Source organism: Lepisosteus oculatus, chromosome 2 (genome assembly GCF_040954835.1).
Source record: "Lepisosteus oculatus isolate fLepOcu1 chromosome 2, fLepOcu1.hap2, whole genome shotgun sequence".
In the NCBI taxonomy this organism is placed as follows: Eukaryota; Metazoa; Chordata; class Actinopteri; order Semionotiformes; family Lepisosteidae; genus Lepisosteus; species Lepisosteus oculatus.
Genome location: NC_090697.1, coordinates 2605034 through 2620935, shown reverse-complemented (window position 1 = coordinate 2620935; position 15902 = coordinate 2605034). Strand labels below are relative to the sequence as shown.

At 38.7% G+C, this 15902-nt stretch overlaps 1 protein-coding gene across 1 annotated transcript; it reads left to right on the top strand.

The window, feature by feature from the left end:
- Positions 1-5357, top strand: LOC107078794 (interleukin-20 receptor subunit alpha-like). Its single transcript, XM_015358921.2, has 7 exons — positions 1-70; positions 549-681; positions 928-1103; positions 1659-1783; positions 2243-2405; positions 3263-3402; positions 3867-5357. The coding sequence occupies exons 1-7, from the start codon at positions 25-27 to the stop codon at positions 4395-4397; spliced, it is 1314 nt and encodes a 437-aa protein (XP_015214407.2). The 5' UTR covers positions 1-24; the 3' UTR covers positions 4398-5357.
- The last annotated feature ends 10545 nt before the right edge of the window (positions 5358-15902 follow it).

Sequence of the window (15902 nt, the reverse complement as noted above, 5' to 3'; positions counted from 1 at the left end):
TCAAGGCATAGTGTGAAGACAAATATGTTTCTGCATTGTCTAACACTGATTGTTATTCTCAGAGAACTTGGTGAGTAGCCATTATCCTTAAATCAAAATTAAGTAAAGTAAATATTTACTGTATGTATCTCATATCTGTTGTTTTCACTGAACTATTAACAATGGTGAAAACTATTATTTGAACAGAAAAATATTTTGTTATGCTTATACTGAACATTAAAAACATTTTATATAATATATTTATAAGATTTTAAGTATATTATTTTCTGTTGTTTGGATCAGGTTAAATGTTTAATTCAGATACTTAAAGACCAATTTCTTGACTAGGTTTTATTTATCTGCGAGAACCGGAAATCCTATACAGAGTTAAATCTGTAAATCCATCCTTGCATCCCATAGTTTCAGGACTCCAGACTGCCGCACTAGGAACAGTATTGGATTACTTTTAAACATTGTTATCATAAGTATATGCTATCCTATATACATATGTTTTACCATATACAGTTAATGAGTTTTTTACTTGTTAAAATGTATTGTGTTCCCTCTAGGTGCTTCACCAACTGAAGACTCTTTAAAGCCTGATCATGTTACATTTTCAAATAGAAACCTGAAAAGCATTTTACAATGGCAACCAGCATCTGAAAGTAATTACACTGTTCTGTATAATGTGGAGTATAAAATGTGAGTTTTTTTTAACTGACAAATACTGTATATTTAAACAAACTTACTGCTTGGGTGTTTCCTCATTGATCTGCATGTTCTTTGTTCTTCTTACATGTAAAGCTGTACAAATATTCCATTTGTTATTTGCACTATGAGCTTCTTCTTTCTGGAAAAAAAAAAGATAAAAATTAAAACCCTGCACTTTAGATTACAGGAGCACTTTTAGAACTAAAGCAACAGTTTGTTATATGTATTGATCTTTAGATATGGTCACCAATGGATGTCCAAAGAGGAATGTCAGGGTATCTCTAGAACCACTTGTGATCTGACAACAGAAACAATGCACTTGCAAAGCATGTATTATGGACGTGTGCAAGCAATACATTACCATATTTCTTCAGCATGGGTGGAAACCAAACAGTTCATTCCATTTAAAGAAAGTAAGTGTGAATTGTTTCTCCTTAATTTACTCAATTCATATGAATACACATTATGTAAATATAGTTTTTGTACAGTTCATAGATTCATCCAGTGGTTGCAGAGCCCACTAGTATTGAGAAGAACAACTGAATATCTTGCTTTTGTGTATTAGCTGTGTATTGTATGAAATCCAAAAGTCCCACATCTTTATTTAACCAGTATTGAATGGCTGAAAGACACTATCATCTACCATAAGCTACTGGTGATCAAACCGGTACTGTGTTAGGATTGCACTATGCAACAGAACTATAATAAAAGTTTCAAAAGGCCTGTTAAAAGTTCTCAATACAACCGATGTAGGATTAGCTACAGTATATGCAATAATATGTAAAAATGATCTGTGTGATAGCCCTTTAACAGAGTGAGTGGAATTCATTTACAGTATAATCATGGATTTTGGGATATTTGTTGAATATTCCATAATTAATTGACTAGTACAGTACATTGGATCACTTAGTATTGTGTAAGTAACGTATGTGTATGGTGTTAAGTGTTTTTTTTTATATTTCCTTTAGTGGCAATTGATCCCCCACAGCTTACGCTAACTGGAGAAAAATACATTTTGCAGATAAATATAACTCCACCCTTTCAGAGCAAAAGGTTAACATTCACAATTGATGTTAAACTGAATGGCACATTGGTAAGAGAATAAATATTATGTGTATATTTTAAATATATGTTAAATATATTAAATATTTACATATAAATTCTATATTATATGTAATATAATATAGTATATGGTACAAGGGAGAGTTCCACTGTATTGTCTTATTTTAATCAATGATCAATGAAAATGTTATTTTGCTATTAATACACATTTTATTATGACACATGAAATCTCCAATAGTAAAGTCCCAGGTCAATAGTAACTGTGTGTAGTGTTTCTGTTTTTTGAAGAAAGTGACGAAATAGAGATTTCATGAAAACGCTTTATTTTTCTGGGTCTTTTCATAGGGCCAATGCTTAAGTTATTACTTAGGCTATCTAACATTTGAAAGTGATCATAGGTTAGTATTGTGAAAGGATGTGCTTATTATTTAAGGCAAATTGTTCTTTGTTTGCTGTTTTTATTAAATACAAAGATGGAACTTTGTTTCAGGTTCATCAGATAATAACTGAAAATAATACCATACAAATCACTGACTTGGACCCTGAGAAAGAGTATTGTATTTCGGGCACAATGCGATACACTTTGAATACTTATAAATGGAGAAAATCCAAGGCAAGCGATAGCTATTGTATCACCCTGAAGGCTCCTGATGGTAAGGCCATTTCCCAATATTGAGTATTGACAAGCATGACAGAGCACCCTGCTCTATAACAAGAGTGTGCAACTGATCTTGCCTTTTCCCATTTTGTACTGTATGTGTTTAATCATTATTTTAACTTACAGTCCACTCAAGACCACAGTTTAAATATTGCTCATGTTCCAAATCCACAAAATGAATTGTTTTTTTTTTTTCACTTTTGCCATGAGCATTCCAGCCAATATCACACAGGATTGTAACATGGAGATGGGAACGCAGGGACATGCATTGGGCATGTCTCGTCCTTAAAGCCTTCCTTAATAGCAGTGGGCCCTGTGCAGGCTGGTCTATCGTCTTCCTTCATGTACTGTGATTACTCGAATTAATAAAGTACATTCTGTATCCATGAACATTAGATCTCTGTTAACATTGCAATACTGTAGGTACAGTACAGTACTGCATGCATGAATGTGTGTTTTAAAATGAAAATTTAACATTCATTATCTGGCATGACTGGAACAGCTTTATTTATGTATTTTAAAGCCACAAAGCATTGCTAATTGTTTGCTGGTGCATCATGTTAGCGTGATGTCGATGATGATGATTATTATTCCCCAGTGATATCAAAAAGGTTGTAAAATGTAATGGCTTTATTTCACTAAATTTTGTTAAAAAATGCAAAAATCTTTCTGGAACAGAAAATCTTTAACAAATCTTTTTAATTCAAAAAGCTTTCAAGTTCAGAATTTCCTTTCCTTTCTTTTTCTCTGCTTCGGGATATTCTGTACATCTGCTGACTGCAACTGCTAACTACTGGATATGTCATTGAAAGTCTCTTGTTTTTCTTTTTTGCAAAATGTTCTGTATTCCAGCTGAGCCACACCCTATGACTTTGGTCTCACACATCACTCTGGGTTTATTTGCGATTCTGTTCATGGCTTTCGGCTGGGTTCTCCTTATTTTGTGCTACAAATTGATATATAGACCCAAAGTGACTTTGCCCCCAAGCCTGGTGAGTAACATGGAGCTGCTGCATTCCGGACAGTACAATCCCTATGGCAGAAAGAAAAGGCTTGCCTTTCGCAGTGCTAAAGTCTATAGAAAAGAATTCCATTATAGATCTGGAGATTATTTAAGCAATTATTATTTCAACTATAGAAAAGGAAAAGATTTAAAATAATGTATTAACTGTTATTATATCCTGAAGGGACATTTATATACTGCAAATGATTTAAAATCTTTAACAATTTATGATTTGATATTGAAGACATCAAATAAATCAAATGAGAAAATATTCATATAAAATATATTCATGTTAACACACTAAGGGTCAAACCCTTTGTAACCAATTCTTTGTGGCCAAGTTAATTACTAAACCAAATATATTTTTACTATGTGAAAAAAAATCAAAACAATATGTACTGTATGCTAGAATTTTCCAAATATTCAATGAAATTTTAAAATTTATATTTGCAGGTCATTGAAGAACGTCAAATGCTAATGAATAAATCAAAAACTGACTCAAAAGAAATTCCTGAAATTTCAGACAGTAATCAAGATGGCTCAAAATTGCAAACAAATGAATATGTTTTCTGCCCAGTTACCCAACAGTTCAGAACACCATTACAGCAGAAAGTGTGGAGCACTGATGATTTGGATACCTGTGATTTTGGATACCCTTTACATCAAGAAATCTGTAGCCAGGGGTATATCTTACAGTTTGTCTACACAACACAACTGTCAGATACACATCCTGAGCTGTTTTATCTTCATGGGACAACACAGGAGTATGGTAATGTAGTCACTGCAGAAAGCCTGCCTGAATATGAAAATCTGAAAGACAAAGAGAAAAACCAATGTTATACCAATGTGCAGAACAAGGCTTGTCTTGAGCATGAGTACATGAACAATAATCAACAAAGAGAGAATGACAAGAGTGACCTTCAATACAAAAACATTGTTCATTTTTTACACAATACAGAGTACCAGAATGTAATATCAGAATAAATCAAGTACAGCTTTAAAGACAGTGGGGATGGCATGATGGCACAGTGGTTAACATTACTGCCTCGCACAGAGAGCAAAGCACTTCCTGAGGGGGCTGTCTGTGTGGGGTTTGCATTCTTCCCCTGTGTTCATGGGGGCTCCTCTGGGTGCTCTGGGTTCCTCCCACAGTCCAAAAGCCATACTGGTAGGTTAACTGGCTTCTGTAAGAAACAGCCCAGGAGTGATGGTGTATCCTGCCTTGTGCCACTGGGCTGGATAAGCATTGAAAGCGAGTGTGTCTGACAGTGCTTTTGATTGTAACTGACACTTCTTCTTGTAGTGACAACATATTTTAACACCTGTTTTGTAACTCACGAAGGGGCTCTATTTATAAAGCCAAAGCAATTTAAATATTACAGTAGCTACACAGGAGCATTTGATGTACTCAATTGCTTTTGTATGTCAGTATTAGAAATCCCAGAATTGTATGCCCATGGGTTGATTTTTACAGCATCCTGAGAGTCGGAAATGAGAAACATATCTTAGTGAAGATATTTGTCCCAGATATGAAGTTGTGGATTTTTATTCTCTTCTTTATTGTCATTTCTTTAGAGTAGGATTGTGGGAGTATTGGACAAGCTACCCAGTTATGACCCTGAACAGGTGGATGAGATCCTTGAATCAATTTAAGTAACTACTAACTATCAAACAGGCTAGGTGAGCTGAAAGGCCGCCTCTCATTCATAACCTTCGTTATGTTCTTTTGATCACCTTCATTATTTCCTAAGCTTATACATTTCTGATACTGATCTGCAATCTAAATCTGTAAATCACTAATAGAATGTGAACTCAATTCCTAAAATTGAGCTGACAAATACTGTATGTATTTTAATTACTATGTGATGCAAATTGATTTACTGTTATATTTTCTACTCTATTGTGAATAGCTGTTTTAGAAAAATAAACAATTTATCTGTAAAAGTGCCTATCATTAATGTGATCATGAACATGGCTATGAATTTCCTTCAACCTTTGTAGCTTTTATTTTACCTTCTACACATTAAAACATAAAAAAGGTATTGAAATGTATTAAAAACAAAAACAAAATAAGATTACTTTATTGGCCAGATATAATTTCCTGCATAAGAATTTCATATTTTCACATACAGTACCCCAGCTTGCTCTCCATGAGACACACAGACAGGGAGAGAAGCTGGGGGTCAGAGCACAGGGTCAGCCATTTATACAGCGCCCCTTGAGCAGTTGGGGTGAAGACCCTTGCTTAGGGGCCCAATGGAGTAGGATTCCTCTGCCGGCTGCAGGATACGAACGGCAACCTTCCAGCCTCAGGCACAGATCCTTAGTTACAGGACCACCACACTGCTCTTCCAGTGATCACCTTCGTGCTAGACCACATGAGATTAACACCCCCGTCAAGCACCAGTCAACTCATCTGCCCACTCCCGTTGCGACCCCACTCCCGTCACCCTGACATCCCTGGCTAAACAGGATCAGCCAGGTAGTGTAGGCTGCTACTGGTAATGAGTACAATGTGTTAAAATTTAAGATTTAAGATTTTGAGATACTGTACAGTTCCTGGCAGTTATTTGAGAGGAACTCTCAGCTAAAATGCCATCAGTCAAATTTGCATGGGAAGGTAAAGACTGCCATTCACTAAGGAAACAGTATAAACTGTATGTGAGTTCCTTTAAGCCCCTGAATGCTGTCTTTGGATGGTTTCCAGAGCAGCAATATCTCTTCTATCATGTGCTGACAATAATGGTGTTAAGCTATTTTAACATAACACCCCTTAATTTACGTTCTTCACTTTTGCTGTAACTGTCTGCTGTATATATCCTAACATTTTGTTTCCCTATTTTATTGTTTCCCCATATTGTCTAGAATATGTAAATACTGTACCAACATAGACCAGACACCTATTAGCCTCTTCTACTGTATCTCTGTGCTTCCTGTTTTGTGTTTACACTTGATAATTATTGCTACTTGCATGTAAAACCGTACATTTGTCTGCATTAAAAGACATCTGCCCGGTGTTCGCCCAGCCTTGAATAGTATCTAGGCTTCTAGGAGTCATTTACTACCGCTACAGTTTGCTCATGTAGCGGAGCTAGTGTGGTGACGTCACCGCCCTCACTGCGTGTAGCAGGGTCCTCAGCTGCCTGGGCTGGGGGAGGTCTCTTTTAGACGCGGTTGGTGCCCTGGTGTGTTATGCCAGTGACCCAGGTTCGAGCCCCAGGTGTGGGGGACGGAATGGGCGGCGGGGGGCACGACCCCGCGCGGAACTGTGACTGTCACACTCATCAAAGACTTGGCCAATGTTTTTTCACGTAATTACATTATAGTGTGAGGGCTGTTAGGGGACAACATGGCAGAGTTGCCAAGTCACTGGACTCTTAGCTGGTGGGTTGGTTTTGCTGTTGTACTGTCCCTTAAATGAAGTCCAACAGTGTTGCCAAAGAAAATAAAAATAATGAAATTAACATCAAACAAAACAAAAAATAAAATCTACAGACATATTACAGACATTTACAACAAAGACATATCATATTGCATAGAATCTTATTGCGTAGAAAGCCCTGAGTGCCTTCTCTCTCAGTACCTTCACTGCCAGGTCAAAACTCCCAGATGAGCTGATGGGGAGACCGAGATATGTGTAGCTGGATGTGTGCTCCAATGTGTGCTCATTAGTCTCTAGCTAATGAGCCATTGTGAGTCTTGAATGGAATCACCTACCTATGGGAGCCCTTAACCACAAGAGGGAGCTATGTGACACTGAAAGATTAAAGCTAAAGACGAACTGCTGTTGCTTAACAATTGAATACTGTACATGCTTACGAACAGGGATCCAGGAATGTGGATTTACTGGTATAGCCACCTCTGTTCCACCTTCAAGTGTCTTCTCAGTCTCCAAAAAATATGTTCTGTGTGCTTTTAAGATAAAAGCAAAGATGATGAAAAAACAAACCTGGTCAAAGCAAATCCTTTTAAGATTCAAGTATATGAGTTTTGGCATTAAAAAAGATACCAAAATTAAAATCTATATTATACTATAAAGACGCTGGGCTGGACATCTCCCAGACCCAAGTTGACCTCAACTGTTTTTACTGCAGGATCCAACTCCTGTGACTCGTCTTTACCGGCAGCTGATAACAACCAGGTTACAGAAGCCATGAACAAAATTAATCCCAAACAGAGCTGTCAGGCTCCCACTTCCAGATGTTTTCTGTCAGCAGATTACTACTTTAATCAATACGACAATCAAACTCCCCAAGACCCTTTCCATACCCAGGAAGCACAGGTCTAACCTCCCCCAAGGAAAAATTCAGGTGCTCCAATCTCTCGCAATAGAGACAATATTGTCTTCAAACCAGCCCCTTGACTGCCTCTGCAATCTTACACAGAAGGCACTTTCCCCTGCAACAGGACTGGCTGCATCACCTGTAAATATATATCCAATACCACGCTCATTCAAGGCCCCTCTGGACAATTCCGGATCACTCAGATGACATCTTGTACCTCCAGGAACCTTATTTACTGCATCTCTTGCAGAAAATGCCCGGCTATCTACTGTACATTGGGGAAACAGGAAGGAGACTTGGGGACCGCTTCAGAGAACATGTCAGGGCTGTGAGGATTAAAGATTTCTCCAAGCCCATAGTTTCTCATTTCACCTCGAATGGCCATGAGCATACTGATCTCTCTGTCTGTGTTCTCACAGAGAGGTTTCTCAACTGCTATTGCAGAAAGACATCCGAAACCAAAATTAGCCTGAAACTAGGATCACACCTTCCCCTTTTCTCAATGACAGACTAGTTTCCTTCTAATCCTCTCTATTCATTTGCAGGTTTTGACTTCACACCTCTCTTCACCTCTCTGTTGTGAGCTAGTTATTATGAACCCTGTGCAGGTCTCTAAGAGGGTCAGATGGCCAGCAGAGTGGTCAGGTGTTCCAGGCGAGGTCGAATCTGGGTTGAGAGATCAGCAAGGCAAACAAATCCGAAAAGGGGAGAGACGAAAGGGTAGTTGAAAGGTCAAGGCTAGAAGGGTCTTGGTGTCGGTGGTCAGAGGTTTGAGGACGAGGCAAGCTCAGGAAGCGGATAGCAAGGACTAGGAGTGACCGGAGGGTTTAAATAGTGAAGGAAGAGGAGATTGGATAATGAGGATGCCGGCTGTGCTCGTAACACTCTCTTGACTTCACACCACCTGGGTGTCCACTGCGTCTCTCCTGCTCCCTCCTCCTCTCCACTCCCGGCTGTTGTTCTCCCTGCTTTATCAGCCACCAGTTTTCCTCTCTCTCACACACCAGAAGAAGGCTCCACAGCCGAAACATTGCGTCTCTTTTCTTCTCTTTTCAGCATGGAATAAACCTTTACTTGTTCCTGTTTTATACTATAGTTTTTGTAGAAAGTATATCTTTCCACCTGCCTTGAATGTCAGAATAAAAAGGCAAGATGATTTTGCATCTAGCAGCAAGGCAAAGCCTGGATGAAACTCAGATGGAGGATATCTGAGAAAAGCAGGTTAATATTGTAAGTGGTGCTGGTGGACCAGCAGATGGACCAGTGGATTCTTCCCTCCGGACCAGACCCTCAAATGTGTCACGATCACAAACCCCCCCTCTTAAGGGCGCTACAGCCCTTCCTCGTTTGCCTCATTCCCCGCACCTGTTCCTTGTTCCTACCCCATTTTAGTTCATCTTTAAAAGCCAGGCGCTCACTTCACTCAAGGCTCTGCATCTGATCTCCGCATCATGCGAGCCCGGGACCTGGTTGTGCCTGGCTCCGTTGTGTTTTTAGCTTCCTGCGCCTGTTCCTGTTCCCAATGCCGGTCCCGGCACCTGTTTTTAATCCCTGGTTTTTGGATGGATTACCCGGCCATGGACCTTTGCTTTCGTTTTGGATTCCCCCTTTGGATTTCTATTGGATTGTTTGCCTTGGTCACACCTTCCCGGATCACCAGCACTGCATGGACACGCCCCCCTGTTTTCATCCCCGTATTCCTGCATGACTCTTTCCCCAGTGTTTCCTCACTATTTCGGATTGTGTCATCTGCATAGGGTCCAGAAAGAACTGTTTCGTTACAAAATGTTTATCTCAGTACGGTCATCTGTAGGATACGCCATCCTCCAGAGTAGACCAAGATCAGCTACTGGAAATCCCCCAAACCGATGCTGACCTCAACTGGTTACTTGGTCATCAAAGATTGCATAATGAACGTAATTGGCAATGGTGACACTTAATTGACAATATCTTATATACCAGATTCACAGATTCAGACTTGAAATGCTATCTAGTACTGATAACTATCCCCATGCATTTAGTATCATTCTTCATTCATCCATTTTCTAACCTCTTCATCTAATTGGGGGAGCTGGAGCCTATCGCAGAAAGCAATGGGCACAAGGCAGGGTACCAGCCCAGCAGGGCAGACAGACAGACTGTAGACATACTCACCCAGACCAGGGCCAGTTTTCCCAGAAGCCAATTCACCTACCAGTGTAGCATGTGTTTGGACTGTGTGAGGAAACCAGAGCAAACATGGGGAGAACAAACTCCAAATAGAAAGCCACCCAGGTCTGGTCATTGAATTCAGGGCCTCAGCGCTGTGAGGAAGCAATGCTAACCGCTGTGCCACAGTGCTGCTGTAGTCTCATTCTCAACTCACATAAAAACTCTTGTCACACAAGCAAAATTGAAGACGTCTGCTGTCATATCCCATAAGAAGAGCAGAAAGTGTTGTCCAAGGACTTGTAGGATGTGTGGTCAGGTTGCCATCAGCCACTACTCATGGAAGGGTAAATCCAATATATATATAAAATAGTATGCAGTATACAGTATGTTGCAGCTTCATACTTCTGTTCAAACCTCCACTCTTGGACTTACTCGCTGATTACTCAGTGACTGGTCTGTTGTACACGATACTTTGCAAACCCACGTCAAACTAGCTAATATCATCACAATCTACGATACAAACCGCTTTTCTTCATCGGGGAGCAGACTTGATTTCGCAGCTGGTTAGAGTGATCGTTGAGTCGTTCGAGCCATCACTATCGAAGCCTGACCCCGAGCACATCAGTCACAGGAAGGTGCTGTACTTGTGAGTATCAGGGGATGTTGATTCCATTAAGTGTTTTTGTTTCTTGATTTTCACCAGGATTGACATTCAACAGATTAAATCACCTCATCACCTGTCCCCAATCTAATCTCCCACTAATCAGGTGATTTAGTGCCATTCAGTTATGAATAATCAATGAAAATGATGCAAAAAATAATGTAATCAACCTCTGAAATCCATATTGCTACTTTGACGGTCAGAATATTTGTTTTCCATTTTTAGAAAAATGTTAAGTTATAGTGCAAAATATCAACTAACTGATAATTTATTAACTGCACAAAATGGTGGAATTCTGTTTAATTTTCCAACATTAAGGAACTTGAAGACATCTTGTTCATATCATGGAAATCATTTCTAGTGTTATAATATTGAAAACAAATTATTTCTAAAATAGAAAAGTATCTCACTTTTCATAAATTCAATAATATTAAGAACATATCAGGATTTAACATAGGCCAAAACATCTTAATGAAGGCTTCATTGGTATATGGCATGTCCCAGATTGTTATATACTGTACCACAATGGTTTTAAGTTTAATGCTGTTGTCCTGCGGGAGAGTAAATTCCTAGCTAATATTTTACAATTGCTTTGATTGCTGAATCTGTACCCCCTGCCCCTCAGCAAACACCCCCTTTGCTTTGAAGCTGGAGATGCTGACACTAGCTAGGCATTGCCCATTGTTTCTAGATTCTTTCAGACACATTGACAGTCACCTACAGACCTACAGCTATTTTACATTGCCCAATCTGTTATTTTATTTACAATATGCTGATTATTGCCAAGTAATTTAATAAAAGGATTTGGTTAACCCTTTTTTTCTCTTCTGCCTATTTCAACCTTTTTCTTTAGTTAACTGTCCTCTGCAAAATATTTCAGAAAGCTACACATCATGTGAGACCACTGCAGTGCACTTCAATGAGGGTCAAATTCATATTCTGCATTTTTAGCACCTGTTGTATTTGATTTTGATGGTACACAATTTTGTTTATTTCACATTTTTCCTTTTTCAGCTGCTTCATAATAGAATAACAGAAAATTACCTAGTAAACAGCGTTGTGTGTCATGAGATATCAGGGCGTTACAATAGAGATCTGGACCGAAGACAAAGCAGTTCATATACACTGAGCTTGCCTTCCTGTGGGAAAACTGTGTGAAAGACACCCAAACAAACTCAAAATCACCAACTAAGAAGTGAATAGCTAGTACAAGAGATCAGCTCTGTATATCAGAGAAGAGTCAGCCATTCCTTCTCTCTCCCTACCCCACTGATGAAAGCTGCATCCGTCATTATTTCCAGGCTAGACTTTCAGAACTTCCTCAAAAGAACAAAATGTAGAAAGCATTTGAGCGCTAAAGAGAACAAATGTAAATTTAGAACAAGGGGCTGTTTTCTTATAGTTTAGGCAATATTTAATTCCTGTTTGTAGTATATGTTTTGTGGTATATGTGGTTCAGCATCAGTTCAGAGAAGAGTTCAGTCTTTTATTTTATAAGAACCAATTTACAGTTTTGTTTCTGAATATGTTTTCTCACTAGGAATGTGCCATAATGTCATGTCTACATGTTCTGTACCATGAGCACATATTGTGACTGTGTTGTGACTCCCCCATCGAGATGGAAGACATGAATCGAGACGGGAGAAGCAAAGAGAAAAACAAAACAAATGATCAGGTAATTAAGTGTTGTTTAATTGCTTGGGGTTTCAGAAACACATTATATGAGATAAAAGATAGTACTTTAGCAGGCGATTATGATGTTATTAGATTCACAGAAACCCGGCTGACAGAGAAAGATAGAGAGGAATGTAACATTACCGGATACAAGTTATTCCAGCGTCAGAAGAAAGAAAGAAGAGGGAGTGGCACAGCACTATGTGTCAAAGAATGTATACTGTACATGTTTAGGAACTTAAGGTACAAGAATCAAGAATCTCTGAATCTTTGTGGGTCAGTTTTAGAAGTGTGCTACGGTGTGGTGAAAACAAAGGACAATTTAAGATTTTATGGTCTAACATATTAAGACATATTTAACCTTCACCAAATCCTCACCGAGTGTGAACCAGATAAAATAACCTCAAATGACAAATAACACACACAAATTCTACATCAACTTTGTTAGAATTTTTAAAAAGTTGATTTTTAAAAATCAAGCAGCCTTCTATATCTTTGTGTGGAAAGTAAGTGCATCCCTTCATCCAGTAACCTTTGGGACCCCTTTTAGCAGCAATAACTTGCTGCTAATAAACATTTCCTGCAAGAGTTGATCATTCTCTCACACTGCTCCTCTTCCTTATAGAACTGCTTCAACATTGAATAACGAAAATAAGAATTTAAGTGCAAAAGAAGAACAGATTTTACAGTATGAGACACTTCAACTTTCCCAGCATTGACTGGAAAAGACCCACAGTAAGGAATATCAACAGCACACAATGAGCAGTCACAGTTAATGACTGCAGGGTCAAGGAATGTTTGTAAAGATCTTGCATTTTCTAATGATCACGATGGAGGCAAGCAGAGGGGAGAGAGTGAGAGAACTGTGATAATAACATGTTGTGCTTTGAAGTCTATTTTGAAACTGATCAGTTTGAGTCCAGAACAAATTTACAAAGTTGGAAGAGCTGGCTTTGAAGGAATGAGACTCAGTGGAAGACGAGTAAAATGGCATAAGACAGATACAGAATCAGTGGAAATGTATGGCAATATTTTCTGCTAGAAGGAAAGGACACATTTATCTCAACAATGAGTGAATCAAAAGCTGGAAAACAGCATCCCGAATGGTTCAAAAATCAACTTGGAAAAATATGAGGGAAAAGAGAGTGCTTTATAAAATTAAAAAAAAACACAAGAGGATGCATTTAAAGAAAAGGTGTAAAATGTATTGTAAGTGCAGGTACAAAAGGCTGTTAGAAAGACCAAGTGAAATTAAAAGGGCATATGGCAAAATATGGCAGTGGAAACTAAAATAATAAAACCTGTTTCAGTACTACAGCAGCAAAACCACTGTCATAAAATATATCCAGGACTTTCTTTCATTCAAGATGGAGTGAGGCATGCAGATGTGAGAGAGTGATTAGTAACACGAAACCTCCCGACATGAGAGGGAAGTGGCTGAACAGTACTCCTCCAGGTGCTCACTGTGGAAGAAGTGAACAACACGCCTGAGGCAGCAGACTAAGCTCTGTACTGGGCAGTATTACCAGAGGGAGAGGTGTTTAGGGTACTAGAAGCACTAAGAATTCAAAAATCCCCAGGGTCTGATGCTATCTAGTACTCAAGGAAACAAGAAAATTTAATTCAGAAACATCTGACTTTTTCTACAGTTCCTAAAGACGGGGTAGTACCCAGGAACTGGAGAACTGAAATTGTAGTAGCCATCCATATAAGGTGAGGGAAAACTCAGCCATGTAATTATAGACCATTAACTCTACTTATATACTACATGAAGTAATGAAAACTATTGACGAAAAGAAAGTGAAGATTACCTACTGTATATGGGAATAATATCCTAAGAAATTATCAACATGGATTTTGAAAAGATATTTATTGCCTAACCAATTTGTTAGACTTTCCTGGGCAAGTGACAACAGTAATAGATACACATACAGCATATGATAACGGTGTTTAAGGATTGTTTAGAAGGATTTTGATTATTTTCCCCCAAAAAAGATTCATCTGCAAATATCAGGGGGTAGGTGTTCATGGACGTGTCCTGATTGTGAATTTGACATTAAGTAGAACAGGGCGAGTACTCAAATTAGGGTGATGTACTGTAATTAGTGGGGTACTTCACAGATCTATATTCGGACCACTGCTCTTCTTAAAGTATGTTAGCAATCTAGATTCCAGAAGAGTTAGTTACCTAGTCAAGTTATCAGACAATACCAAATCAAGAGGATCTGCAAACAGTTTATGTTGACATTTATCATTTACATCTCCTCAACAACATGTGGAAGCAAGTAAAAAGGCAAACCAAATGCTAGGTTATAAATCATAATATAGAACTTAAATCAAAGGGTCTTATGTTGAAATTATATTACTGTTTGAGTTAGTACGGCTTCATTCAGAATATTGTGTATTTTGAATTTTGTGTAAGAAAAGACATTGCTTGTCTGAAATCCAGAGAAGAGCAAACAGATCCTTTCTGGGGCTTAAGGTAACGTCTTGCACTGACAGGATTAAGGCACAGAACTTGAATCTTGAACAGAAAAGATTATGAGGGGAGCTGATACCCACTCTCAGAATCCTTAAAAGCACTGACAAAGTCAACCTATTGGACTTCTTTGGAAAGAGCAGTGAAACACGAACCAGAGGAGTCAAGTGCAAACTGTAACAAACACACACTGACCTGTTGAGCAGTGGTCTTGAGGCAGGAGGCTGAACCCGAGCATAGGCTCTTAGATGTGGAGATGGAAGCAAAGCAGACAATCCAAATCACAATCTAAAAACAAAAAACAAAACAGGTCAAAGCCGAGGAGTGCAGGACAAAAACAAAGGTGAAATCCTAAGGCGAATCGGAAAACAAGGAAGGCAAGGCTCAAAGAACCCAAGCAAGGTCAAACTGGCAGGGTCAATACACAGGAGGGCAGGCAAAAAACAGGAGTGACCCAGGAGGCAAAGTTGAAGCAAAAAAGAATATCAAAGCCAAGAGAGAACAAGTAGCAAGCAAGAAGCAAGGGAACGTCAAGACACAAGAATAAACTCAATGACTGAGCAGGCAGCACTGGTCTTAAACAGCAGCTGGTGAACAAGGTAAGTATTGGTTAACTGCACACAGGTGGGATAGATCTCTAGCCTGATCAAGCTGTTACAGTAATTGACGAGTTAGCAAGTGTAGGGGAGGCTTACCTGGTAGAAGTGGTGTTTTAAGTGCATAGACCAGGTTGTTGTGAGAGCAATGGAAACTAAGTGGGAAGTGCATTTAAAATTTAAAAAGAATACGAGCCACGTCTTTACCCAAAGGGTTGTAGGAGTATGGAACTAAGTACACAGCCATGATGTTGAAACCCTAGTTTCTTTCAAGAAATGGCTAGATGTGCTCTTTGGATCAATTAACTACTAACTACCAAACAAGCTACTGTAGAGGAGCCAGATGACCTCCCATTAGTTATAACCTTTCTTATGTTCTAAATGAATAGTGTTTTCCTAAGGAATGTTGCATTTCCACAGCTAGCACGACATATACTCACAGTGTATGACAATATATTAGCCCAGGTCTGTACTGGTTTATTTTATTTTTATACTACCTCATACATACAGTAATTGCTAATTAATCTGTCATGTTCTAATAAATGTTATCATATAAACTGTGCAACTGTTATCAGCTAAAGGAATGAAATCCTCATACACATTAGGACATTTTTTACTATTTTTACTTATAAGAAGCCTGATAAC